Below are 27,326 nucleotides of genomic sequence, written 5' to 3'. Positions count from 1 at the left end.
TTCCTCAGAACAGAACATCTTTTTTGAAGATTATCAGACTCAGTATCTTCAGCCATTAACCCCTCAAGCACCTTCCAGCTGCCCTTTCTCCCTTCTCCTTCAGGGATTATGTGGCGTGTTTATTACTCTGCGGGAAGCTGCCCAGCCCCACTCATGGGCAATGTTTTCTTCTCCACTTTTCTCCTTCCTGGGTTTCATTCTGTTTCCATTACAGAGCCTTCAGGTTTGCTAATCTTTTATTCTAAAATGTCTGACCTGTTTAAACTCTGTCCAGTGCAGCTTCATTTGAGAGAGTTTTCAGCTCTAGAAATTCTGTTTGGGAGTTTGAATTATCTTCCTTGATCCTATTTAATATAAAAGTTCAAACTTTTTACCTTCCTGAGCACCTGGAATACTATGATGACTGTTTCGGTGTCTGTGTCCACTAATCGGCAAAGTTTCTTGGTTGAGGGGTTTTGATTGGTGATTCTCTTCCTCTTTTCCTCTTGGGGTGTCTGGCAATTCTTTCTCGGATGGCAGACATCGTCCAGTTCACATTATTGGGTGCTGTGGACTCTTGTATTCTGTGTCTTTGAGATTCGTCCTGGTATCCAATCACACCACTCAGAAAGAGTCTGTCCCTTTATTTTTGTGTCCCAGGCTTGCTATGCATGACCCGAGCAGTATGCAGCCTAGGGATAGCTTTCTCACTTTGGGGACAAATGCCTGAGTCTCCAGGACCTGAGGTTTTGTGCCTGCCTGGTGAGAGTGGGAACTGCTCCCCACCCTGTAGTCTGCCTGCAGACACACACCACGGCATCAGAAGAGGCCTGAGGTGGCGGGGGCTGTGGAGCAGAGATCCTGGAGAGAGACTAGGGCTGGGCAGCATACCCTGCCTCTCTGTGCTCAAAGCCTGGGTTCCACTTCTAGGAGATTTGTCCTGTAGAGACAGAAACAGAGGCTCTGGGGGAGCAGGAAGGCTACTCGGCTGGTGAGGGTGGAACTCGGGTGCCGTCCATTGTTGGATGGCAATGATGAGTTTGGGCCCCCACATTATGAAAACCCAAAAGATGGGCATGAAGCCCACCAAAGAACTCGGCAAACTGCTTCAAGAACAAGTGACTCCCAGGCTAAGCTGGTCCTGCCCAGGTGGACCTGACTGTTGGGTCCACAAGAAGCCTCATCTCCTTTTCAAAAACTGTCTCCCGATCACGGCAGCCAGGAGAAGAGTCGACTGCTCTTTGCTAAAGAAGCTGTTTCTTTTGTCTGCATGTCAAAACTCCTGAGGCCGAGGGGGTTTCACTCCAGGTAACTCGGACCAAGCCACAGCCTGTGCTCAGTGAGGATGGAGTCCAGGACCACACCCTCTACACAGCTGTCCTCTACCCTTCTACACTGTGCGGAGGCAGGGACCAACCCCGTGCTCTCTTCACAGCAGGGTACACCCTCTGAAACATCCCCTGGAGGGCAATGTTGTTGTGTGTATCACAGGACCTCGGCAGCCAGAGTCCTCGGGGACCTGGTCAGTGAACCTACCTCAGGGAAAACCCTCAATGCAAAAAAGGCTTAGACCCAAAATGTCCCTCAGAGCCCTTTGTGAAGTAAGCACAAAATCACACAGGATTGAACCGTCCCTCGGCCGAGGCAGGGACCCAAGGCTATGCTCCACGTGGAACGTCACACAGCCCTCACGTGAGGGGCAGCTGAAGGTGAAAAAAGGGGGAACCCAGAATGGCAAGGGTCGTACCATCCCCACCGCTCCCACACTCAGCCCCCCGGGCTGGGCAGAGCCCAGGGAGCGACTGTCACCAAGCCACTCACTTTGCTGTCCATTTTCTTCAGGTCTGAGAGGCAGTCAGAGGTGATGTCTTCACATTTCAAGGTCAGAGAGAAACGAGCTAATTCGAAAAGCAAAAGCATTCTGGAAAGAAGCAGATGGGCATTGGTTCAACAGGGGACCGAGCACACGGATGGGGCAGGTGGACAGGGAAAAGTAGAATAAGAAATAAAGCAATGAAATCAACCAGCTAATGAATGAGTCCTGGAGAGGCCCCAGCCAGCCCCACCAGGCCCAAGCTGCTCTCTGCAGGGAGTGGCCTCCCAGTGCAGCCTCCGCGGGTCCTCAAGTCGAGTGCACACCTGCAGCAAGCCTACACAGTGTCACCAAGGCCTCCAGCACAGCCCCAGAGAGTGCTGTCACCTCCACACGGGGCAGCAAGGGGCAGGCAGGAGCAGGTATGGGGGGGGGGGTGCTGCAGGGAGGATGCTGGGCTCTGGAGCAGAGTCCTCCAGCACAGCCCCAGGGTGTCACCTCCACAGGGGCAGGCAGCAGCAGGTATGGGGGGGGGGTGCTGCAGGGAGGATGCTGGGCTCTGGAGCAGAGTCCTCCAGCACAGCCCCAGGGTGTCACCTCCACACGGGCAGGCAGGAGCAGGTATGGGGGGGGTGCTGCAGGGAGGATGCCTGGGCTGCTGGAGCAGAGTCCTCCCTCCCAGGGTCAAGCACTGGCCGTCACCCACAGGGGCCAGCTGTGTGAGTCAAGAGGAGAAAAACTGCAGGGTGGGTTACTGGTTTTCAGTCACCACACAGTTTGAACAGAATGGATCCCCCTGCCCAGAACTCCAGACACACAAGCCCAGGGGGGCTCAGCAGAGCCTGCAGCGAGTCCAGAAGCCTCCACGGCCCTCTGGGCATCAGGGAAGGACCGATACCCCCAAGAGGCTGTGCTGCAGTGCAAGTGGTACCTCAGCCTGCGGACACCACATCCCCTGGGGCTGACAGCAGGACACAGGTCACACACTGGATCCCAGGGAGACCCTGTCTGTTCACACGGAGACGTTGTGGCTGCATTACCAGATGTGGTGCCCAGATCAGCAGTCCACATGGCAGCAGGTCCAGGACCACGCTGGGTGGAGACCCTTCCTCCCTATCACAGATGCAGGGCTGGCCAGAGCAAGGCCACCTGCAGTCCCTCTGAGCACCTAGTCTGGGAGCCCAGGACGCAGGAAAGGACATAGGCACCAAGGCCCCAAACAGTGTGAGGCCCTGGGTCAGTGGGAAGAGCAGCCCAAATCACTCTCATATTAAATACCACATTTCTGTCCACAAAGAAACTGAAGAGAGTAAGTGGTGAACAGGGGCAGCGGTAGTCATAGTGGAGCTCAAGAGTCCAGACTTTGACAGAAAAGGCTCCTAGAGTCTGATTGGACTCATTTATACTCACTTTTAAAACACCAGGTAAACAGAATGAACAGGAAATTAACAACCACAAACAATGCCTATAAATATTTAGAAAACACATTCCATTTCAAAGTGGCGCGAGAAAAGAGGAGTGAAGTGGTGGCAGGCCATTCTTCAGCAGACAGGCACAGACAGCACGCCTTCGGGAGGGGGGCACTAGCCACTCACGTGCCTGTCAGACAGCTTGGGCAAAGAGCACCCAGCACCCCGTGTCCACAGACATCCCGTGGGGGACACGAGCAGACCAGGAGAGCCTGGCTCCAGCCTCAACTCCTTAGAGGATCTGACCACGGATGTGGATGTCCCTCTTGGGACACCTGTGTGTTCACCTGCTCCCACCAGGAGCCACTGCTGACCTGGCCCACCTGCAAAAGGGGACTTCAGCCCTCTGCTCTGCCCGTCTCCTGCCATAGGATCTGCAGGTCCTGGTCCTGCCTCCAGTGTGCCCTCCTCTGAGAAGACCCTGATGTCCTCACTGGACTGTCCAGGCCTCCGACCCTGAGCTTGAGCTGACTCTTTCCTTTCTGCGATCAAACACAATGCCACCAGGTCCGGTATCCATGGGCATAGAATACTGTCAGCACCCAGTGGGCTGGGAGGTGCTGCTTCCCTGGTCCAGCCCCAAAGACCTGAGGTGTCCAACATCCTGCTCTGGGTTCAACAGGACTCTTCCCCACGGACACAGCCAGGAGGCCAGCACGTCCTGTTTTACGTTGCAGAGTTGTGGTCATGTGTCACACAGCCATAGATGACTCACAGTTTCCTCGACAGTCTCACCCAGTGCCACAGGCTCTTCCTCACAGGGAGGACCACCCTCACTCCATGTGCCTCCTCTTCACTAAAATACGCAGAGACTGTCCTTCTAATGAGACATGTCGTGGGGGCAGAGGCCAAGCCTGGGGTGCACCCTTCTGGGGAACACAGTCCAACATACCATACCCCGGACCCATGATCAAATGGCAAACTGAAAAAACACCCCAAACAGTTGTTTTCAGGCCCAAGGTCACAATGCTGCTGATGTTAGGGGTGATTGCAAGTTAATAAGAGTCTCAGAAGACCCCAGCCAAAAGATGAGGCTCAAAAGGTGAGGCCGAGGCCCAGAGGCGGCTGCATGTTAAGCCGTGCTGGTGATGAGTCATGCAAATGAAACCGGGGTAATCTGCCCCCAGACCCACTTGTCTCCAACACAAAGAGCTGTTCGGGAGCCACAAACAACTGGGGGATGGGGGGACCAAACCCCTGCCACCTGCCCTGGTGGGGAGGAGTTTTTAGAGCCCTTGGGCTGCCCAGGCTCAGCACCTCTCCTGGGAGTCATCCCTGGACAAGTGCTCAGAGGGCTCCAGGGACCTCCAGATGTGCTCAGGAAAGACGAGCCTCCTGCGACGCCATGTGCGTGAATCACGGGCTCTCCCACCTGGGGGATTCAGACACTGTGAAAGGCTGTGACATTCGGAAATGCCTGTGCTGATTTTGCAAAGTGGGATGTGAGGTCACATATCCCAGGTGCACCAAACAACACAGACCTCAAGAAAGAAAGACCAGAGAGGGATGTATTAAAATCTCTGCTAGCTTTTGCAGGTGCTTCTAGCTGCTTGTTCTGTATCTTTTCATGTGTTCCAGCACTTTCTGAATGCTGCACAGAGATCCCAGAGACTACACACTGGAAACACAAACACTCACTTTTCTCCTCTCATTGCAGGGAAGCGCTGGATGTTACACAGACCTATCTGTCTGTAGGCCCTCTTCAGAATCGAAGAGACGTCTTCCGGTAACTCATTTTTGTCCAGCTTTCTAGAATTGATTCAGAGAGCAAATAACCAAAGCATCCTTACAGATGTTTATTATTATTCTAAGGGAAATGTTAAATCCATGAACCTGTATTTCCCAGTGAACATAGGCCGAGCCTGTCCCTCCTGCTATCTACCCACCACTCCCAGAAAGGTTTTCACTCCTCATCTTTCCTCACCTTCTAGGAGTTATTTCACTGAAAAAAAAAAAAAAAACACTTTGGAAAAATTTACATGGGCCACCAAGACAGAGAAGCACTTCACCTAAGACCACCGGCACAGAAGCCCTGGTCTCCTCTCCTCCTCACAAGAGAGGAGGCCAGACTCCCCTCAGCAACGCCCCACTGAGCTGCCTAGCCTGCCTCCTCCAACCCTCTGTACCCAGGTACACTGTGGCCTGATGGTCCTCAGCAGGCAGAGTCCCTGGGCCCCAAGTCCTCTGGTTCCTGCAGCCCTGACCCCCACCCACTGACACAGGACCTCCATGAGTGGGCGGGGCAGGCTTCTGAGCTCAACCCTGGAAAGTTCAGCCTTTGCTGCCTCAGGACTACTCACGATTTGAGGGAATTAATGTGGAAAGACACTGACAGGCTGATGGAAGTTTTCTTTTCCATCTTTAAGTGAAGCTCATCCATTAATTCATGACGAACCTGTTATAAGATGGAACAGGATGAAGGAGGTAATTAAGTAGTGATTCAGGTTTGTGCTTAGATATTATTTTCTTCTTCCTGTAAAATCAATTCTTGTAATTAAGATGTATTTTCTCATTGAAGTTTTATAGCTTTTTATATATAACTTAAGGTGATCCCTATACCTGAAAATAATAGCCAATGAATAATATAAAAATTAACGCTTTAGGGACACAATCCTATAGTAATCACTTATACCTTTACAAATTATTGGTTAAACTTGAAAAAATTCCATGCTGTTACAAAAGAAATATGTAAAGAGAAATAATGAGGGCAAAGATCCTGTTTTGTTTTTTTAAAAATAATGGCTATGTCCATCTGCTCTCAGGTGAATGATTGGCCATGTCTTTGTTTTGCTCAGATGTGAACGTACCTTTCTTTAAAAAAAAAAAAAAGAGAGAGAGAATTTTTTAATATTTATTTTTTAGTTTTTGGTGGGCACAACATCTTTATTTTATTTTTATGGGGTGCTGAGGATCGAACCCAGCGCCCCACACATGCCAGGTGAGCGCGCTACCGCTTGAGCCACATCACCAGCCCGAGCGTACCTTTCTATACTCTCAGTTAATGGCCTTGTTGGTGGTTTTCATGCATAGCTTTCTGAACAATGATCTTCAGGGAAACTACTGCTAATATCTGTTTTTAAACACGTCCACTCACCATGACGGAGTATATCTGCTGGTACTTGTGGGGCACGTTGGCTTTTATGAATGGCGCTGCTGTCAAACAAAACTTGGCTGCCTCCTCCTTTTTCCCAGCTTGCAGGTAACACTCAAGAAGTTCCCTTGATAACAGAGAGGGTGGGCACTGAACCTCCCAAAATGTCCTTCTGTGCAAATGCCAGGCCTGGGTCACCTCCTCTCATAGCTGTGTGTCTCGCCGAGTTTAGAAAGAGGACTACAGTGTGACCAGGAACTGGTCTGCAGGAGGAGAGCCACTGCCCCACACACGGGAGGGAGAGAACTGTATCCTCCTGAGGGACAGGGAGCTGTGGGCGTTGTGAGCACCTCAAAGATCTCATCTATATCTACTTTGTTTTAAAATCTCCCCACATGGCCCCTAGTGGTGCCCCTAACCCACAGCCACGGACGTGGACTTGAGTGGGGATCTCCGCGGTCAATACAAGTGGGACCCTGTGGCCACAACTGCCCAGTCACTGAGACAGGCCCTGTTTCTGTCCAGCTGGCATGCTGGCCAGGCCTTGCTGACCATCTGCCCTTGTGGCTTCTCAGGCCAAGCCCGAGTCTGTCCCCTGTGCTGCCTGGCAGATGCGCAGGCTCTCGATGGCTCAGGCATTTGTGAGAAAGCCTCCCACGCTGAGCGTTGACCACACCAGGACCACACTGCCTTCACTTTGAGTCTAGACGTATGTCTCTGTTTTCTGTGGAAACACCCCCAGGAAGACTCACCCATAGATTTCAAACCTCTGCCGAGGTGCAAACCCAGTCCCAGTATGGAAGGGAAAGTGGGGCTCCGAAGGGAGGCTGGTGGGGAGGCTGGCGGGGAGGCAGGCAGGGAAGCGGCACCTGGACTCACAGCATCAGCTCCGCCCGCCATTCCTTGTCTTCCTCCTCTGTCTGGTTTAACACGCTCACGATCTGGGAGAGGCTGGGGATCACGTACTGGTGGCATCCAGGCTTGAGGAATGGCCTCACCATGTGCCAGTAGAGCACGGAGGCATTGTACACCAGGAAGTAGTACCTGCGGCCAGAGGGATCTGAGCAGCTGGCGCACAGGAGGCCCGTCTCCTTGTGCTCTTGTGGCCTCCAGCTGATGGAGGTGGCCCCTCAGGAGCACAGGATGCAGAGCCATCCCCTGGGCAGGGTGGCAGCCACTGTGAGCAAGCCAAGGTTCCAGACCAGGGAAGACCCAGCCATGGCTCCTCAGTTTACACTGGCTCCTGGAGGTGCCACCACCCTGCCTGACCTGGAAGATGACCAGGAATCGGCTGGGCGCCAGCTGACTGTGTGCATTCCCATTTGTGTGAAGACTCCGGTTTCAAAGCCACACTGACTGTGGTGTGGGAAGCTCCAATAGAATGGGATCTGGGGACTCGGTGTCCAGGGGCATGGATGGCCAGCCCATGGGGGACACAGAGGGTGGCCAGGGCACCACTCAGAGGGATGCCATAGAGAACGACGCTGACTGCCCCATGCAGGCCAAGGAAACCAGAGTAGCAGGCGGCTCTGTGGGGATTTCTACCAATGTGGTGGCTGCACCTGCCAAGACGCATCTACCACCACCAATCAATCCACTGACAGCACAAGACACAGGAAAAGTGCTGGGAAACCGACAGTCCAAATACATGGGTCCACAGGGCCACCTTTGGCGACTGTCTTCACACAATCCATTAGAAAAGGGTTCAAGCTTGCCTACCTGGGTTCCCCTTTTGCAAAGTTTATAGCTTTCATGTACTGAGTCACGCAGTTTTCAAATTCCTCCTGAAACGGCACAAGAAGGCACAGCTCGATTTGGCTCTGCTCAAGTCACTTCTGTGAACACCATATCCCCACACAGTGGCCCAGCAGACAGGCAGCTGCACCTGTCACACACCTGGCCTCCCTGTGCTCCCTCCCTCAGCTCAGGGACAGCTGCAGGGGCAGAAGGCAGAAAGACCATGACACTACCACGCCAAGGTAAAGGGTCACACACAGGACCAGACACCTGAGAAAACTCTGGACATTGACATCACTGTGAAAACGAATGTGGAGACTTAATTCCCTTCTGCTCCAGCACCTCAGCACTTGTCTAGCCTGCCCTGCTTCTAGAGGCTGCTGAGCACCAGCCCTCTCACCAGGTTGTCTGACGACGTAGGGGCACACAGCTGGGCCCTGCACAGGTGTGCTCGGCCCAGAAACTGGGTGACTGGTCCCTTCACCTTGAAGTACATTTGGATGCAGTCCTCGCTCATCTCTGGCTGCCCCATCTGCAAGATGACACAATGAGGGCAGGAAAGACCCTCTTTGGATGGAGGAGCCTTGACTGCAGACAGGGAAAGCAGGGCAGGCCCAGCGAGCACTGTCCCCAGGAGCACCCATCAGAGCCCTCCCCACCAGCTGCTGGGGGCCAGTCACCTTGAGGGCCTGCTCTGCACACAGCACGAACAGGTCCGGGCTAAAGCTCTCTGAGGGGTCGAACTCAGACTTCCCCATGTTGGCAGACTTGATGAGCTCGTAGGCTCGCTTCAGGGCGGCCTGGTCTATGGGGCAGAGGGTCCGGAGGAAGTGGGGGTATGAAGAGGACAGCCCCGGCCAGGCTCTCCTATGTTCCCCTGGCCTGTCCTTGGGACAAGCGGGGACATATTCCCTGGAACCCTAGTCAGGCCCCCAGAGCCTCGCCAGCGCTGTAGTCAGGGGCAGGGATCACAAAGAGCCAGCCACTGCTTAGAACAGGAAGTCCTGGTCTCTGCCCTGCCGCGGCCCTCCAGGGTCTCCACCTCCCAGAGAGTGGGGTCCAGAGGTCTCCTGGGGCGGAGTTAGGGGTGGGGTGCTCCCCTCCTGGGGGCCGTTTGTTTCCCTGGACCTTCCAGGTGTAGGGTCGGGGTCCACTGCCTCCCTGGAGAGGGGTCCCTGGGTCCTTTCCTCCAGGGGTCTGGGGTCCTGGGTCTCCTCGAGGCGGGGGCGGGCCCACCTTGGTGGCTTTCGGTGCGGGCCAGCTCATGCGTGATGACCAGATCCATGGTGCCGCTCGCTGCCTACAGTCAGCGGTCAGCTGCCCGGCGGACCCACGGTTGCCTAGCACCCGGAGGGACGCGGGCCGGTGGGCGGGGCCGCCCAGGGCCGAGCGGACCCGCAGGCGGGGCGGGGCGGGGTCGCCTGCCAGGAGTCCACAGCTGAGGTCGGAGGTCCCCGTGTAGCGCAGAGCCCGGGCGGGAGCAGCAGGTGCCCCGCCCTCCGCCCAGGGCAACGGGGCTGCGCCTGCTGAAGGGCGGCCTCGGGCTCAGACCCGGCTGCGGGAGGACCTTGGATCAGCTTGAGAAGGAGCTGCAGGCTCTGCTACCCTGAGGGTCGTCCCTGTGATAGCGGGAGGTGTCCCCGCAGAAGGAAGTGGAGGGAGGAAAGAATGGGAGGCCTTTGGTCTGGAGAGGGGCCTCTAAAAGTAAAAGACGCCCAAGCGCTTTGACAGTTTGCAGGCGTTTTGCGGTGCAGTAAGACCTTGCAAGTCAAGGATCCGCAGCAAGACGGCAGCCTGAGTGAACTGGCCCAGAGCAGGAGGCGTGGCCCACCCAGAGCCACAGAAAGACACCACTTAAACCGGTACCACCGAGCCCCTCCTGGAAGGGGCCAGGGACCAGGAGGTGCGTGATCTTGCTCCAGGGGTGGGCTGCCAGCTGACCAAGGGGCCCATCGGGAGAGGTTTGCCTGTCTTGAGCTGGGAGGCCTTGGCCTGTGGGTGCTGCCGCTACACAGGTCCCTCCCCAGAGCAGGAGGCCCCAGGCACAACCCAGACAGGGATCCTTCAGGACCCCCATGAGCCATTTCCAGAATCTAGGCAGAGACACAAAGGGCTGTGCAGCCTGGATGGCCCTGGGAAAAGCAGGGCAGAGGGCCACCTGTGTCTGCAGCCTAGGGTGGGCCAGGCTGGGCCTGGTGCGTGGCAGGCACTGAGGCTGGAGTCAGGAGGAAAGGCCACTCCTCAAGCCGCAAGGCTGGACGGACCAAGGGGCGTGGACCGGAGGAGGCTGGGGTCCTCCATCACCAGGCCTGGTGCAGAGACGGGCAGCCTAGGATTTGGAGAATGAAGACCATTCTTCCTCCGTGGAGCAGGCGCCATGTTCTAGGTTACCAAAAGCAAAGTAAGAGAAAAACTAGACCACCCAGCCTCCTGGAAAGCCACCCTCCGCTCCGCCAAGGGAGACTGGAGTCGGGGAGGAAAGGCCAGTCCCCCAGAGAGGCCTGGAGGCGGTCATGTCAAGGACAGAGAGGAAGCCATGAGCCTAGTTCCCACGGCCAGTGGCTCAGATGGCCGCAGGAGCGGCAGGAGGCCCAGCGCCAGGAGGCCCAGCACCAGCAGCACCTGGGTGAACAAAGATGGCCTGGAAGCCCCAGGAGGGCCGGCCGAGGGGCAGGGCCGTGCGGTGGTGGGCATGGCTCGGGCTTACCCATGCGGGTGCGACTGGCACGCCTGGCCAGGGGTTTGGAACACAGTCCAGCAGGCACCTGCCCACCATCCAGAGGCCAGCCCTGGGCGCGGCCGAGGCCGGAGTGTGGATCTGCGGAGCCTCCAGGGACCCCGGCTGCCCGCAGTGAGGCGCCTGGAGCAGCCACACAGCGCCTCGCCACAGTGGCCCAGTGCCCTGAGAAGACCAGACCTGAGGGCCTGCGGCCTGGGCCTCACCCATGGGCAGGCTGGTCCCGGGGCTTCACACGGGATGGGATGGTCCATGGGGGGCATCTGAGGAGCCGGGTCTGTGGCAGGTGCTGAGGAGACGGATCTATGGTGGGCGTCTGAAGAGATGGGTCCATGGTAGGCATCTGAGAAGATGGTCAGGACATGGTGGCGGGTGCCTGAGGAGATGGTCCGTGAAGGTGTCTTAGGTTGGTCCGTGGCGGGCGTCTGTGATTGGTCCGTGGGGGTATTTGAGGAGATGGTCAGGCAATGGTCCGTGGCGGGCGTCTGTGATTGGTCCGTGGCGGGCGTCTGTGATTGGTCCGTGGGGGTATCTGAGGAGATGGTCAGGCAATGGTCCGTGGCAGGCTTCTGTGATTGGTCCGTGGCGGGCGTCTGTGATTGGTCCGTGAGGGTATCTGAGGAGATGGTCAGGCAATGGTCCGTGGCAGGCTTCTGTGATTGGTCCGTGGCGGGCGTCTGTGATTGGTCCGTGGCGGGCGTCTGTGATTGGTCCGTGATGGGAGTCTGAGATTGGTCTGTGGCGGCTTCTGTGGTTGGTCGGTGGCCAGCTTCTGAGGCGATGGTCAGTGTCTGGTGTCTGTGGTTGGTTCTTGGCAGGCATCTGTGGTTGGTTCCTGGCCAGTGTCTGAGGTTGGTCCTTGGCGGGTGTCTGAGGTTGGTCCGAGGTGGGCGTCTGAGGTTGGTCCGAGGGGGGCGTCTGAGGTTGGTCCGTGGGGGGCGTCTGAGGTTGGTCCGTGGGGGGCGTCTGAGGTTGGTCCGTGGGGGGCGTCTGAGGTTGGTCCGAGGTGGGCGTCTGAGGTTGGTCCGTGGGGGGCGTCTGAGGTTGGTCCGAGGTGGGTGTCTGAGGTTGGTCCGAGGTGGGCGTCTGAGGTTGGTCCGTGGGGGGCGTCTGAGGTTGGTCCGTGGGGGGTGTCTGAGGTTGGTCCGTGGGGGGCGTCTGAGGTTGGTCCGTGGGGGGCGTCTGAGGTTGGTCCGTGGGGGGTGTCTGAGGTTGGTCCGAGGTGGGCGTCTGAGGTTGGTCCGTGGGGGGCATCTGAGGTTGGTATGAGGTGGGCGTCTGAGGTTGGTCTCTGGGGGGCGTCTGAGGTTGGTCCGTGGGGGGCGTCTGAGGTTGGTATGAGGTGGGCGTCTGAGGTTGGTATGAGGTGGGCGTCTGAGGTTGGTCTCTGGGGGGCGTCTGAGGTTGGTCCGTGGGGGGCATCTGAGGTTGGTATGAGGTGGGCGTCTGAGGTTGGTATGAGGTGGGTGTCTGAGGTTGGTCCGTGGGGGGCGTCTGAGGTTGGTCTCTGGGGGGTGTCTGAGGTTGGTCTCTGGGGGGCGTCTGAGGTTGGTCCGTGGGGGGCGTCTGAGGTTGGTATGAGGTGGGCGTCTGAGGTTGGTCCGTGGGGGGCGTCTGAGGTTGGTCTCTGGGGGGCGTCTGAGGTTGGTATGAGGTGGGCGTCTGAGGTTGGTATGAGGTGGGTGTCTGAGGTTGGTCTCTGGGGGGTGTCTGAGGTTGGTCCGTGGGGGGCGTCTGAGGTTGGTCTCTGGGGGGTGTCTGAGGTTGGTCTCTGGGGGGCGTCTGAGGTTGGTCCGTGGGGGGCGTCTGAGGTTGGTCCGTGGGGGGCGTCTGAGGTTGGTATGAGGTGGGCGTCTGAGGTTGGTCCGTGGGGGGCGCCTGAGGTTGGTATGAGGTGGGCGTCTGAGGTTGGTCCGTGGTGGGTGTCTGAGGTTGGTATGAGGTGGGCGTCTGAGGTTGGTCCGAGGTGGGCGTCTGAGGTTGGTATGAGGTGGGCGTCTGAGGTTGGTCCGTGGGGGGCGTCTGAGGTTGGTCCGTGGGGGGTGTCTGAGGTTGGTCTCTGGGGGCGTCTGAGGTTGGTATGAGGTGGGCGCCTGAGGTTGGTCCGTGGGGGGCGTCTGAGGTTGGTCCGTGGGGGGCGTCTGAGGTTGGTCCGTGGGGGGCGTCTGAGGTTGGTCCGAGGTGGGCGTCTGAGGTTGGTCCGTGGGGGGCATCTGAGGTTGGTATGAGGTGGGCGTCTGAGGTTGGTATGAGGTGGGCGTCTGAGGTTGGTCCGAGGTGGGCGTCTGAGGTTGGTATGAGGTGGGCGCCTGAGGTTGGTCCGTGGGGGGCGTCTGAGGTTGGTCCGTGGGGGGCGTCTGAGGTTGGTCCGTGGGGGGCGTCTGAGGTTGGTCCGAGGTGGGCGTCTGAGGTTGGTCCGTGGGGGGCATCTGAGGTTGGTATGAGGTGGGCGTCTGAGGTTGGTATGAGGTGGGCGTCTGAGGTTGGTCTCTGGGGGGCGTCTGAGGTTGGTCCGTGGGGGGCGTCTGAGGTTGGTCTCTGGGGGGCGTCTGAGGTTGGTCCGTGGTGGGCGTCTGAGGTTGGTCCGAGGTGGGCGTCTGAGGTTGGTCCGTGGGGGGCATCTGAGGTTGGTCCGTGGGGGGCGTCTGAGGTTGGTATGAGGGGGGCGTCTGAGGTTGGTCTGAGGTGGGTGTCTGAGGTTGGTATGAGGGGGGCGTCTGAGGTTGGTCCGTGGGGGGCGTCTGAGGTTGGTCCGTGGGGGGCGTCTGAGGTTGGTCCGTGGGGGGCGTCTGAGGTTGGTATGAGGTGGGCGTCTGAGGTTGGTCCGTGGGGGGCGCCTGAGGTTGGTATGAGGTGGGCGTCTGAGGTTGGTCCGTGGGGGGTGTCTGAGGTTGGTCCGTGGGGGGCGTCTGAGGTTGGTCCGAGGTGGGTGTCTGAGGTTGGTCTCTGGGGGCGTCTGAGGTTGGTCCGTGGGGGGCGCCTGAGGTTGGTATGAGGTGGGCGTCTGAGGTTGGTCCGTGGGGGGCGTCTGAGGTTGGTCCGTGGGGGGCGTCTGAGGTTGGTCCGAGGTGGGCGTCTGAGGTTGGTCCGTGGGGGGCGTCTGAGGTTGGTCCGAGGTGGGCGTCTGAGGTTGGTCCGTGGGGGGCGTCTGAGGTTGGTCCGTGGGGGGCGTCTGAGGTTGGTCCGAGGTGGGCGTCTGAGGTTGGCCCGTGGGGGGCATCTGAGGTTGGTATGAGGTGGGCGTCTGAGGTTGGTATGAGGTGGGCGTCTGAGGTTGGTCTCTGGGGGGCGTCTGAGGTTGGTCCGTGGGGGGCGTCTGAGGTTGGTATGAGGTGGGCGTCTGAGGTTGGTATGAGGTGGGTGTCTGAGGTTGGTCCGTGGGGGGCGTCTGAGGTTGGTCTCTGGGGGGTGTCTGAGGTTGGTCTCTGGGGGGCGTCTGAGGTTGGTCCGTGGGGGGCGTCTGAGGTTGGTATGAGGTGGGTGTCTGAGGTTGGTATGAGGTGGGTGTCTGAGGTTGGTCTGAGGTGGGTGTCTGAGGTTGGTCCGTGGGAGGCGTCTGAGGTTGGTCCAAGGTGGGTGTCTGAGGTTGGTATGAGGTGGGTGTCTGAGGTTGGTCCGAGGTGGGCGTCTGAGGTCGGTCCGAGGGGGGCGTCTGAGGTTGGTCCGTGGTGGGCGTCTGAGGTTGGTATGAGGTGGGCGTCTGAGGTTGGTCCTTGGCGGGTGTCTGAGGTTGGTCCGTGGGGGGCGTTTGAGGTTGGTATGAGGTGGGCGTCTGAGGTTGGTATGAGGTGGGCGTCTGAGGTTGGTCTCTGGGGGGCGTCTGAGGTTGGTCCGTGGGGGGCGTCTGAGGTTGGTATGAGGTGGGCGTCTGAGGTTGGTATGAGGTGGGTGTCTGAGGTTGGTCCGTGGGGGGCGTCTGAGGTTGGTCTCTGGGGGGTGTCTGAGGTTGGTCTCTGGGGGGCGTCTGAGGTTGGTCCGTGGGGGGCGTCTGAGGTTGGTATGAGGTGGGTGTCTGAGGTTGGTATGAGGTGGGTGTCTGAGGTTGGTCTGAGGTGGGTGTCTGAGGTTGGTCCGTGGGAGGCGTCTGAGGTTGGTCCAAGGTGGGTGTCTGAGGTTGGTATGAGGTGGGTGTCTGAGGTTGGTCCGAGGTGGGCGTCTGAGGTCGGTCCGAGGGGGGCGTCTGAGGTTGGTCCGTGGTGGGCGTCTGAGGTTGGTATGAGGTGGGCGTCTGAGGTTGGTCCTTGGCGGGTGTCTGAGGTTGGTCCGTGGGGGGCGTTTGAGGTTGGTATGAGGTGGGCGTCTGAGGTTGGTATGAGGTGGGCGTCTGAGGTTGGTATGAGGTGGGCGTCTGAGTTTGGTCCAAGGTCCGAGGTGGGCGTCTGAGGTTGGTCTGTGGCGGGTTCTGATGAGGTAGTTCTACCTGATGTGGTTTGGAAACTGAATATCTTTCTCTCTGTGTCCTTGAGCTGGCCCTCTGAGGTAGGGGCGTCCATCCTATAACCTGGCCTCCTCTAAGTTCCTGGCAGCTCTAGGCTGCGGGTGGTCCTGAAGTGGCACCCCCTTTCTCCACAGAAAGGTCCTAACTGGGCCTCTCCAGAAATCTTCCCCATGGCTGGTTTAGGACTGTCAGCAAGCGTCTCTGCAAAAGAGTCCCATGTAGACAAACTTCCTATTTTCCTGTCGCCCTGTTTACTTGGCCACTGGCGGGGAAGATACCTGCACTCCAGGTGCTGGACACCCCTTACTAGTTTTTCACAAATATCCAGGACAGTCGTTTGTAGAAGTGTGCAAACAAGGCCTCTGGCCTTGATCTGGGCTTCACAGAGGTGTCTACACTTTTAAGAGAAGTCACAACTGGGCTCCATGGTAACAGCTGGCAGGGGAGGAAAGAGGGGGGAGAGAAGCTCTCCCCTTCCCAGGTGCTGCCCTTGACGGGTGAACTGCCCAGAACAGTGAGAGAAAAAGCTGCTTTTATGTGAGCTTCTGCAGACTGTGAACTTTGGAGCCCCTCCCCTTAGATGCTGGGGATAAAACTCTGAAACTCCCTGAACTCGGGGTTCAGGGGATTGATTGATTACAGCAAAAGCTGTGCCCTCTGAACCTGGCTGCAGCCAATAAAACTGTTTCTTGCTCTCTTTGGTGCCCTGCCTTGTTTGTCCCTACAACAGTCCACTAGTTTCTTCACAGTGGGCGTCCAGCAGGTAGAAGGGCTCTGGCATGGCCCTGGCCTCACGTAGCAGGATGTTTCTGAGTCTTGGAGCACTGGACACTGGAGCCCGCAGTTTTCTAGGTAGCCAGAGGGCCAAGACTGTGGTGCGTGTCGCTTCCTCGCCAGATGGTCCTTTTTTGCCAGGACAAGTCAGGCCAGTCCAGCCTGATTTTCTTGTCCGAGAAGCAGGGGTGGGAGTCAGGGTGCTGTGAGGGGTGCTGTGGCTGTCCTGGAGCCCCACTGCACTCCTGCCAGTCTCCCTCCTGCCCTGCATCCAGAGCACCGGGGCAGTGGCGCCTCCCTGCTTCTGTCCCACGGACCTGGGCCACCCCTCGCAGCAGTGGTGTTCACCAGCCTGGACATCCCTGAGCCCCAGAGTTCCAGGATTTCTGCAGAGGCCTAATCAGCCTCCAGCCTGTCGATCCCCCAGAGGGGGGGTGCGAGGCTCAGGCATCCATCCTGACCTGGGGTTGTGCTGACCAGCCCCATTCAGGAGTCCTGGAAGGAACCAGAGATGCTCCTGTTATTACCAGGAGACCCCAGAGCCACAGTCCTGTCACCAAGGAGATCTCAGGACATAGTCTTGTCACCAAAGGGATCTTGGGGACACAGTCCCATCACCAAGGAGACCCCAGACTAGAACCAGGCCTGGTGTTCTTTCTCATTGTCACATCATTTGCTAGAGCCAGAGGCTGCAAGCCCAAGGCCGAGGACCTCTTGAGGCCCGGCCCCAGGCACAAAGAGGGCGGTCACCTTCCACACTCACCTGCATCACGAGGCAGGAACTTCAGATCAGGGCCCACCGTGGTGCCCTCGTGCTGAGCAGTGGCCTCTGTAAAGGCCCTCCCACATTCTGAGGGGCCAGTGGGCAGAGGATCCCTGGACAGGTGTCAGGGGACAGGAACTCAGAACATCTCCTCCAGAGTGTGGGATTCCCCACTTTTGCCACTTCACCATCTGAAAAGAGGAGGGCTTCATTGAACTCTGAGGCAGCACTGAGTGTATTTAAGGGACCGAGCGAGGAGGCACAGCCTCTCCCAAGGCATGGGGATCTAGTCCACAGAGCCCCTGGGGGGACACACCTGGAAGGGAATCCTAGCTCCTGCAGTCAGGCAAGGAGAAGGGGCAGGAGAGACGCTGGCCATGGGGTCCCCACTCACACCAGTCCTCAGAAGAGCAGAGCTCTCCCCTGAGGGGGCCAGGAGGAGGCAGGAGGGGCACTAACAGGCGGTTCTGCAGGAAGATTGACAGCCTTCCTGCATTCCTGTGTGTACACGTGCCAGATGCACCCTGTTTCAGTTTTCCCTGGGGTCCACCCAGCTCATCACCTCCTACACCTGACCAGCAGGCCCACACCAGCTCACCACCTCCTCTACCTGACCAGCAGGTCCACCCACCTCACCATCCCTCCACCACTGGCTGAGTTCTGGGCAGCAGGCTCCCATGGGGTCCTGGGAAGTGGTGAACTTCTGGCGGCCAGCCTGGTGCACATGCTCTTGTGGGCACAGGCACACACACACGCCTCCCCAGGAAAGGGCTGCACACACCATGCTGGGGAGGCATGTGGGCCTGTGTCTGTGCTCAGGAGTATGTGCAGCCCCTTGCTGGGGAGGCGTGCGTGTGTGCCTGTGCCCATTAGTGTATGCACATCTCAGCTGTCCTGGAGGTGGAGACAGCCCTCTTGCCCCCAGGCGTACTAGAGCACTGCTTGTGTCGGGCTCTGAGACCCACAGAGAGCAATGGTGGCAGAAGGCCCTGCAGCCTGGGGACCAAGGCTGCCCATGTGGTCCAGCAGCCAGGAGGAGCAGCTTTGTGCTTCCAGGTCAGCAGGTTCACTCCTAAAACTGGAGCAGGATCAGACAAGGCTCCCACTCACCCTCCATCTGTTCCTTTCCCGGGGGGCAGCCCTGGGACAGGCCACCTTGGCATGCACTGTGGGCTTGCAGCTCCCCAAAGGGCTATGAGAGGCTCCATGCATTTGCTCCCAGTTTCTCCAGTAGACTCGCCCAGCGTTCCGGGCTTCCTGGTGTCACAGGGCCTCTCCTGGCCTCTGCCTCCTCCCAAGTTTTTCCCATGGGCTGTTTTCCCTGGACTTTCTTCTTTGACCGATCTCAGCCCCTGAGCCTCTCCTTGTTGGTCCAGCTCTGCAAGGACCGTGTTCAAGAAGCCAAGAGAGACTTCCCAGGGCTGCTGCCCTCCATGGCCAGCAGGTGCGAGGAGCACTGGTGGCCCAGGGCCGGTGATGCCCGATGATCACGCTGGGTGACGTACATGTTCTGGAACTCCAAGAACCGGCTCAGGGTCCATCTGACGTCCCTCAACATGACATCCCCCGTCATCATCCCCCTGTGGCCTCACTCAGGGCTTCTCGTGCCTCCTCAGGACACCACACGGTCCCTGGTGGGCACAGCGGCCTGTGCGTGTCTTGTGCCCGCCTGCCCTGCTCTGGGCCAGGAGGAGGCAGGAGGGGTGCTGACAGGCCCCCAGGACGCTCCTCTCTTTCTCCCAGAACCTTTGGTGGGCCCTTATGGTCATCATGGCAGGCACAGCTTCCAACCAGGGCTCCTCAGCGTACCTGACGCTGGGCCAGATGTGTCTTTGAGCAATGGTCCTGACACCACAGGCTCAGTGCTGCTGTCGAGCAGCAACCCTGGCTTCTGACCAGTTGTGACAACATTGCCGAATGTCCCTCGGGGCAGAAAGGCACTGCTGGGAACCCTGGGAAACTCCTCATGGCCCATCTATGTTAAGAGAATAAGAAGCTTTGTCCCTCTTAGGTTTTGCGAAGGGGGCCCTGCAAACTAAACTGATGAAAGACAGATGAACAGGATACAGATCTTGATGCTGCTATTTTAATTTTGGTGTGTCTCCAAGAGTCTCCCAGGAAAGGAAGGGAAATACAAGGAAGCACTTGGGTACCCTGAGAACTCAGAAGCCATGTTAGCAGACAGTGATGTTTTTGTGGAAGTGTGAAGGATGAGGGAAGAGGGTTGGGGCTTCTAGGGGCAGTGATGGTGGGTAGGTAAATATACGAGGGGAAAGTAAGGGAAGGTGGGGTGATTCCAGCAGATTCTAAGGGCACCCTCTCCAGGATGGGCCATTCCACCAGAGCCGGAGGAGACAGGCCACAAAAGGAAGCCATGCCCAGCTCCTAGGTTGAACGGGGGACGCGAGGAAACCTCCCTGCACCTCTGCCTCCTGGTTGCCTTCAGCTCAAAATACTCTTCATGCCAACGTGGGGCATCCTGACCATCTGTGTCCACCCTCAAGAACTCTGGCGCCCAGCGTGGCTGATGTCCCCTGACAACTGGTGTGTGGGCTCATGTCCTGCTGGCCAGGACCACTGGCTGTGCCTTCACATCCGTGCAGGAGGGAACTGTCGACTCACGGAGGAATGGGAATGCCCTGTTCTGAGGCCCCAGCTTGGGTTTTCTTGTGGGAAGGGAATGCAGATGTCTGTTGGGTCGCAGCTGCCCTTTGGTCAATTGGTCATCTTGCCCTTTCTGGATGGTGTCCACTGGGCATTGGGTCATGTCAGATGGACTCGTCAGACACTTTGTGTGGGAAGGAAGTTCCTTCCTTGTGATATGAAACCCACGTGTTTCTCATACTTCATTTTTGTTTTCTTTGATTTTTGCTTATTTTGATTTTTTTCAGCCACCATGTTTAAATTAAATGTCGTTGAGTTGGTAAGGCTGCCCCTGAGGCCCCTCACATCAGTGCCCCATGCTGCCACCCTGCCGGCTTTGTCTCCCTGAGCTATCTGTGATGATGCTGAGAGTCCTGGACGGTGTGAGAGCCAGGCACATCCTCGCCCGGCGTAGTCCTGGTCTGCATCGCTGCCCGTCCATCAGCGCAGGGCCTGCACATGCAGTCTTGGACGCTCCGACTTACAATATGCTTCAACATCTGCTGCCAAAGCCAGCCTCCGACTGTCTCTGTTCTTAAGATCTTCCAGGGCCATGTTTGCATGTTTATTTCTATGCAAATGCTGAGTCATCTGGTCTAGTTAAAAACACACACAACACAAAACCAAAACACACTGCTGGCTCCTGCATGGGGACTGTATGCAAGGTGCAGCCTGAGCGAGCAAGCGGCCCTGGCTCCAGGGTGTCTCTGCACGGTTTCTGGTCCAGCAGGGTGCGCTTTCACCTGCTTCCTCTCACCCTGCTAACCTTCACGGAGGCTTTGTGTCCTCATGTTGGTACAAGAGGTCTCCTAAACAAAGGACCTGGAGGCTCACCCTTTGCTCTCTGCCCTTGCACAATTCACTGCCGTGTGTGTGTGTGTGTGTGTGTGTGTGTGTGTGTGTGTGTGTGTGTGTGAGCTCCTTGGCAGTCTGCTGAGACTGGGGGACTGGACTGTGTCCTCACTTCTAGTCTGAGGATCCGTGTGTGTGTGTGTGTGTGCAGTGTGTGTGTGTGTGCAGTGTGCATCTGAGTATGTGCAGATATTCAAGCGTGCACATATGTGCATGCTTGTGTGGGTGTGTGTTCATGTGTATTGGGCATGTGTGTGTAAGCACATATGTGTAAGGGACGTGTGTTCTTGAGTGCATGTGTGTCAGGGGCCCAGTATGTGTGGGCTCGGGTGGATGTGTATGTCAGGGCCCAACCCTATGCTTCACCTTGAGGGGCTGCAGAAGAGCCAAGAATCCAGGGAGAGGTTCTCCCTCCTCTGCTCAGAGCAGACCCTTCCAAGGGCTGAGCCCTGAGGCTCCTTGGGGGAGGAGACCCTGGCAGGTGGAGCAGCCACTGAGGAGAAGCCAAGTGGACCTGTTGCCCAGTCGTTCCCCCACTCACTGTCCCAGGGAAGTCTTTACCCTCTCCTCTCTGAAGTGACACAGAGCCCCCAGTTAACTGGGGACGTGACTCGAAGATGGAATGTGTGCTCAGCGTGCACGAGGCCCTGGCTTCCGCACCACACACCCACAGGAAGCCCTGATTCTGTTTCTCTGAGCCCGTTTTGGGAGCTCCCGAGCAGACCAGTGGAGAAGCTCTCTCCTCTGGCGAATTTGCCTGTGGACAACAGTCCCTGTTTTTCCTGTGGTTTTCTCCTTCATCTGGATTTCAACATCTGCTATGACCCTTTCTTCTCTCCCTCCAGGGCCAGTTTCTCATTATCATTCTTATTTTGTGTAGCCCTCATTTTCTTTTCTTGTTTAGATTTGCTAATGCTTTCTCTGTTTTGTTGTTTCATTTTATTTTAATTCTAAGAATCAGCTTTTGGATTTGTTTACTGATCCTATCATTTTCTGTTTCCCAGATCATGGCTCCTTAAGTCCTGCTAAATCCTCCCCTGGCTTAGCTGAGTGGTATTTCATGGATCTTGAGTTCACTGTCCACCTTGGCTATGTCTGCCCTCTTGCTCACCAACAGGTGGCAAGGCTGGGATTTCCCGGGGCTCTGTCTCCACTGCACCCAGTCCCTCGGAGGATACTGGGAGTTGGTGCTTCGTGGGCGAGATAGTGAAAGGTGAGTGGGGTCTGGCCCTGGCCATGCCCACAGAAGAGCAGATGCCCCTCGGGGAGAAGAAGGCCCTCTGCTCAATCGTCTTTGCACACCACGTCTCTAGCTGCTCGAGGCGGCGCCAGGGGTCTGAGCAAGGAGTCTCATGAGGCTCATCTTCCCAGAGAGGCAGGCAGTTACCTTGAGAATCAGTGTGCACTTGGCCATGTCCACGCCTGGGTCTCCTTCCTGAATGGCACTGTCCTCACCACTGCTGGCCAGTGCTCTGTAAAGAGAAGATACGTGGGAGGAAGTGATAAGCGTTAGAAGTGAGGCTTTCTGGTCACCATGTGGATTCAGTGTCTGGCCGGGTTGCACTGTGAGCCACATCTTCTCTTCTGCACTTAGGCAGCTTCCTCTGAGGCACAAGCAAGGTGTGCAGTTGCCCACGGGTGCTTGGGATGCTTGGGGACACCCGCGCTGGGGTGGCAGCATGGACTATGCTGTTGGGGCTGTGCTTTCCCCCAGGGAGCATCCCTCCCGTTCTCACACATCTGGGTGTGTGCTGTTGGCACACCCAGCTCTGGTGCACAGGGACTTGTGGCCCTGAGACCTCCACCCTAACCTTAGTCCATGTCCCTCAGTCTGTGCAGTGCTTTCTTCCTGGAACGCAGCCACACCCAGCAATGAGAGCACAGCCCTGCGCCCTCTTCTCTCCTGCTCTGTACTCGGGTCTACTCACAGGCAGTGAAATGGGGTCTCAGGGTCACACTCTGAAGAGTCCTGACAATGCACTGAGACTCAGCCCTCCTGGGATGCTGTGGCCTGTTGCCCCGTGGTGGCCCTGGATCCGTCCCCAGAGGCACTGCTTGACTCTGCTGTGTGGTGCTGGAACTGCCTGCAAGGCAGCAACAGCTACTGAAGTATTATTTTGCCTAAATCACACCACCCAAGTCACATGGGCGCTGGGCAGCACCTCAGAGCCTGGCAGCTCTGGAGCATGAAATCCGGCCCCACTCTGCTCCTCTCCTGACTAAATCCTCAGCATGGCACCCGTTCTGCCTGCACCTGGTCGGTCAGCAAGGCTTTGGTGTGGCCACTTTGCTTTTTGTCTGTTTGTTATCTTGCAAATTTAAACAAGGGCTTGATGTGGACAGAGGGGACACACACTGAAAGTCCAGCCTGGACTCCCATGTTGGGTTGGGTTGCCTGGGTGCCCTTGCAATGAGACCATGGAGGAGCTGTGAGAGGACCTCATGGCTTCCTGGAGCCTAGTGGATCCCCTCAGCATGGTCACACAGGTAGGACCCCGGGTTCCTCACACTGTGCCCTGGCTGCTCCCTGTGCTGGACTTCCCGGGAACACTGCTTCTCAGGCCTGGGCCTTGGACGAAGGAGCCCCACGTGGCTTGGCTTCAGCCTTCAGCCCCGGGGCTGCAGACATCCCAGGGACTTCTGACTGCACCACAGAGAGGACCTGTAGGACTCCAAAGAAGTGTTAGAGGTCATTACTCACATGCTCAGTGGCGGTGGCTGGCAGGTGCCATGGAGAGCTGCCCACAGCCACAGCAGAGGAGCGTGTGGGCTGGGCTGCAGGCCCACTGTGTGCAGATCTGCTCCAAGAGGTGTGAGCTTGCTCCCTGACAACCAAGGTCTCTGCTCAGAGTCTCTCCCCAGGATTGGAGAGAAGGGGAGTGACACTTCCCTCGCTGCATCGCTCCTCACCACACTCTCTGGTGGCCTTCTGGCTGGCTGCAGCTTTCCCGTTATGACACTCAGATACAGGCCAGTCTCTGGAGCATGGAAGTTGGAAGCCACAAGCCACGAGGATGGGGGGGCTGAACACTGTTGGAATAGAGGGTGTGCTGGCTTTGTCCCCATCCCAAGAGTGGACTGAGGGAGGGGGCTCAGTGTGCCTGCAGACAGTGGCAGGCAGGAGGCTGGTGTCCCCCATGGTTTGTCCAGTGGGGCCTACTATGGGTTGCAGACAGGTTTGGGGGATTAGCTGCGGGGCCTTCAGCCCAGGATTGCCCCAGCTCTCCTGACTGATCTGCAGTTACTGAACCGTCCTCGAGCTGATTTTGTCATCTTGAATTTTGGAAGCTTCATCACGCCCTGGTTTTCACATCCTCAGTGTGGAACTGTGTGCAGCCTCATCTGAGAAGAGCTCGTTCCGTCTCCCTTTCCCATTTCTCATTTTGTGCATTAGATTTTCTGAAAAGAATTTTTTTCTTCCAGTCAATTATCTGCAGTTTAGAAAATCCACTCTGGGTTTTTCTTTACTTAAATAAGAGCTCAGACAACCAGTGCAAGCAGAGTCTGTGGTCACGAGACAGCAAAATCAGAGTTTGAAAGCCCAACCCGAAACGGAGGCACAGCTACTGGAGAGACGCCTGTGCCTTGACTCTCAGGCTCCAGACGAAGCCAAACCTTAAATATCACACTCAGATATCTAACCGAGCACCCAGTAAGAAGAAAGCTGGCTCATGTCACTGCCACAGAGCCGCGGGAGGGTACCTCGGCCACCCATCCACACACGTCTCAGAGAAGAGCAGCCTTAACTGAGATGAGCACAAGGAGGGACAGAGCAGCCCTAAGGGGAGAGAGGCAGGAAGGGGGAGACCATGCCCCCACACTCGGGGAGCAGACCCATGGCTGAGCAGGTGGAAGGCGCCAACACACACCCAAAGATGAAGACACGCGGCATGCGCTTTACGTGAAGCGCCCCGGGGCTGCGCCTTCCTCGCCCTCGGGTTGCAGCATGCCAGTCTCCATAGCACACATGGGGACAGTCTAGGAGCCGTCTACCCACCCAGAAAACCAGCCCAGTTTCACAGGGAAAATGTGAGAGATGTTGGAAGACAGGGAGACCCAGCCTGGGAAAAGGAGAGCTTTGGCTCAACTTGAGGAGGGGTAGGGTGGAAATGAAAACACAAGCCCACCTGCTGCGTGAATATCTTAAATAAAACCTTAGCGGGCGACAGCAGCAACACAGAAAACTGCAGTGTGCCATCGGAGTCCACCATTCAACACCCAAGTCTGCTATTCTCATTCAGCTCACTACTGGCTCAGAGGGAAAAACAGAATCACCCCAGAGGTACCAAAAAGGCATTTGATCAAATCCAGCAGCCTGCCTTGATCCCAGACTCTGAGTAAATAAGGGGCACATGGGCACAAGAGCCCGCTTCATGGTACCATTGTGCCCTGCGAGTCAGGAGGGGGCCGTGCTCCACGCCAACCTGATGCCATTTGAAGCAGGAGGGGTCAGATGAACCCCGGAAGAGAGTGTTGAGCTGCCCAGGTAGGACGCCCTGGAGGGTGCTCTGGACACCTGGGAGCACTGATCCAAAGGCCAGGCACCAGGTGAACTGTGCGATCGTATCAAGGCCCATGACAGGAGAGATGAGAATTGTCTCCACCTAGAAAGGCGCAGATGAGAGCCCAGATAAGGAGCCCATGAGCGGGCAGGAGAGAGATTCCCAAAGAAACTTCACGCGTTCTGAAGCTTTACGTGTTCCTCCTAATGCCTATTAAGAGGCTGGAGAATACAGAAATACCTATGTTTTGGGGTAGAAGACTCAATGCTGTGAGGTGACTGTCCTCCCTAAGGGCCTGTGCACTGGTGGACCTGGGAGGACCATGTGAGGCAGCTCAGGTGTGCGAGAAAAGGAAAGTTCATCCTCTGGTTTGAGAAATGAATACATGTGAATCTGTGAATGTCTGCAGCAGGAGCGAGGACAGATGGACCCAGCTGACAGCAGCCCATCACCAGGTTGTGTTCTGCAGCCGGCAAGGCCAGACCCGGATGACATGGACTGCACTGCACTCCTATACCCAGTCCATCCGGGAGAGATCAACAAGCTGCAGAGAAAGGCACTTGAGTCTAGAATCTTCCAGCAGAATTCAGGACTGCAAACACCTCTCATGGGCGAGACCGTGGCATGGACACAGAGCCCAGGGAGTCAGCATTGGCCCCAGCGACCTCGAAGATCTCCTCCTCCCGCCAACCATCAGAGGGAGCAGTCCAGGGCCAGCACAGCCAAAGCACTGGTTTCCTCATAGGCTCCGGCACATCAGTAAGGGAAGCTGGTCAGCGGTGACCATGGAGAAGCGGGTCAGCTGGGTGTTCCTGGAACCCAGGAGGTGTAGGTCAGAGGCTGGGGGCTGGGCTTCCATCAGGGTAAGGATGATGCCTTCTCCCACGTCTCCCAACGCACGTTCTGAGGCAAGTGAGGCCAGCTCTGGGGCCGGCCAGAGTCCTCATCCTCACACTGACTGGGCCTGGTGGGCACTGGCCCTAGACAGCTCCTTGCAATTCTCACCACAGTGTGTGAGGTGACACTGCTATTCCAGCTCCGTTCCCTAGAGGAGCTGGTTTTCTATCTCACCGTGAGGTTTGGGCACAGCTCTTCCTCAGCTGGCAGCCGAGGGGCACCCGGGTCTGGTCATCCCTGACCAGAGATGTGGGCAGGCTGGCTTCCAGGACAGGGCCTGGGTTCAGGACTGGGTGGAGCCCTTCTCAGTGCAGCTGCTGCCCAGAGGGCAGCTACTGCCTCGGAAAGCCAGGCTGGGGCAGGCCGGGGCAGGCCAGGGCTGTGCAGTGCATGCAGGGCAACTTCCCGTGCTTGGTTGGGCAGGGTAGGTCTTCACTGGTGTGTGTCCAGCCCAGCAGCACCAGGTGCCACGGCCAGCCCCCTCAGGTATGCCTGAAGCTCCAGTTTGTGGCAAGGCCCAGTAGAGAGCTCTGTGGAGGCCTGTGTGGCTGACAGTGGGCAGAAGAGGGCCCTCCAGTTCGCCACTGCCCTTCTTGCATTCAAGAAGAAAGAGTCCTCACCTCTATCCAATCTCTGCCTCCGTTCTGGGGAGTCAGGGGCCCTCCTACTTCAAGGTACCCTTTTCTTATATCCCCCCCCTCTTGGAACAGCCTGGTTGTTGAGGACACCTCCTGTTGTTTTCTGAGCACCAAGACCAGCAGGCAGCTGTTGAAATGCAGCATCAGCCGACTGTGCCAGGACACACGGATCTGAGAGGAAAATGCCACGATGCTACCCAACAAAGCCAACAAAGTCGGAGACTGTGGAGCAGTTGGTGGTGATGGGCTGCGCTGGGCTCTGCCCTCCTGTGCACCCCCACGCCCCCCTTTCTAGACAAAGGAAATGGCCCAGAGGACCCGGTGCTCACCCCTGAGCCCCAGCACAGCCTTGGGCCCTGAGGGCTCTGTCAGTGTGTCTCCCCTACTCCCTGCCCACTTGGCCTCTTACTCACGAGGAAGACCGATGTCTGGCCAAGGCTTGTAAGGTGGTGAGGTTGTTAGACTTGCACAGAGCTTGTGTGTAGACTTCTGGGTACTCCAGAGGGTGATGACCAGCTGTGGGGTGGATACCATGGAGCCCTGCAAGCCCCGTGTGGGGCCGGACCATACCTCCTGCAGATCTTTGGCCACATGGTGGTATGCGTGGTGTGGCCAGGGTGGCCGTGGTGACCTCTGGGCAGGTCTGGAGCTGTCCCCTGGTCCTCTCAGGGTGTTGCAGCACACCTACAGGAGGGTCAGGAGAGCAGACATGGCCCGTGTTCTCTGAAAGCACCTACTTCAGCACTGGCCACGGTGTCTCCTGCTGGGCCCACCTGGCCCTCAGAGGGGCCTGCACCCCTTCCCTGTACCCTGTGCTCCCCTTTGACCTGAATGCCCCTGGGAGGGGTAGGTGGACACTGCATGGACATGACTTGGGTCCTGCTGCAGCCGGCCCATCACCCTAGTGCTGCCTCCCCTCGCTGCTTGGCTGGATGCAGCTCTTTGTGGGTTCTGTTTCTGGAGAGCTGCTAGTCACAGGTCTCCTTTCTGGCT

General features: G+C 57.4%; 1 protein-coding gene across 3 annotated transcripts in view; it reads right to left on the bottom strand.

The window, feature by feature from the left end:
- Positions 1-9,486, bottom strand: part of Cfap46 (cilia and flagella associated protein 46) — an 80,924-nt gene extending 71,438 nt beyond the window's left edge. The window contains exons 1-9 of one of the 3 annotated variants that reach the window (XM_078023856.1): positions 9,326-9,486; positions 8,770-8,894; positions 8,490-8,621; positions 8,072-8,136; positions 7,232-7,396; positions 6,356-6,479; positions 5,562-5,656; positions 4,900-5,010; positions 1,801-1,900 (exon numbers count right to left, since the gene is read on the bottom strand). In XM_078023856.1, the coding sequence (XP_077879982.1) occupies positions 1,801-1,900; positions 4,900-5,010; positions 5,562-5,656; positions 6,356-6,479; positions 7,232-7,396; positions 8,072-8,136; positions 8,490-8,621; positions 8,770-8,894; positions 9,326-9,374 (966 nt within the window). In that variant the 5' untranslated portion in view covers positions 9,375-9,486. The remainder of the gene's footprint in view (positions 1-1,800; positions 1,901-4,899; positions 5,011-5,561; positions 5,657-6,355; positions 6,480-7,231; positions 7,397-8,071; positions 8,137-8,489; positions 8,622-8,769; positions 8,895-9,325) is intronic. The other 2 variants (XM_078023852.1, XM_078023845.1) reach the window with 2 other exon arrangements.
- Positions 9,487-27,326: the final 17,840 nt, after the last annotated feature.

This window comes from Ictidomys tridecemlineatus, chromosome 1, assembly GCF_052094955.1.
Source record: "Ictidomys tridecemlineatus isolate mIctTri1 chromosome 1, mIctTri1.hap1, whole genome shotgun sequence".
Taxonomy (NCBI): Eukaryota; Metazoa; Chordata; class Mammalia; order Rodentia; family Sciuridae; genus Ictidomys; species Ictidomys tridecemlineatus.
This window is presented reverse-complemented; position numbering and strand designations above follow the sequence as displayed.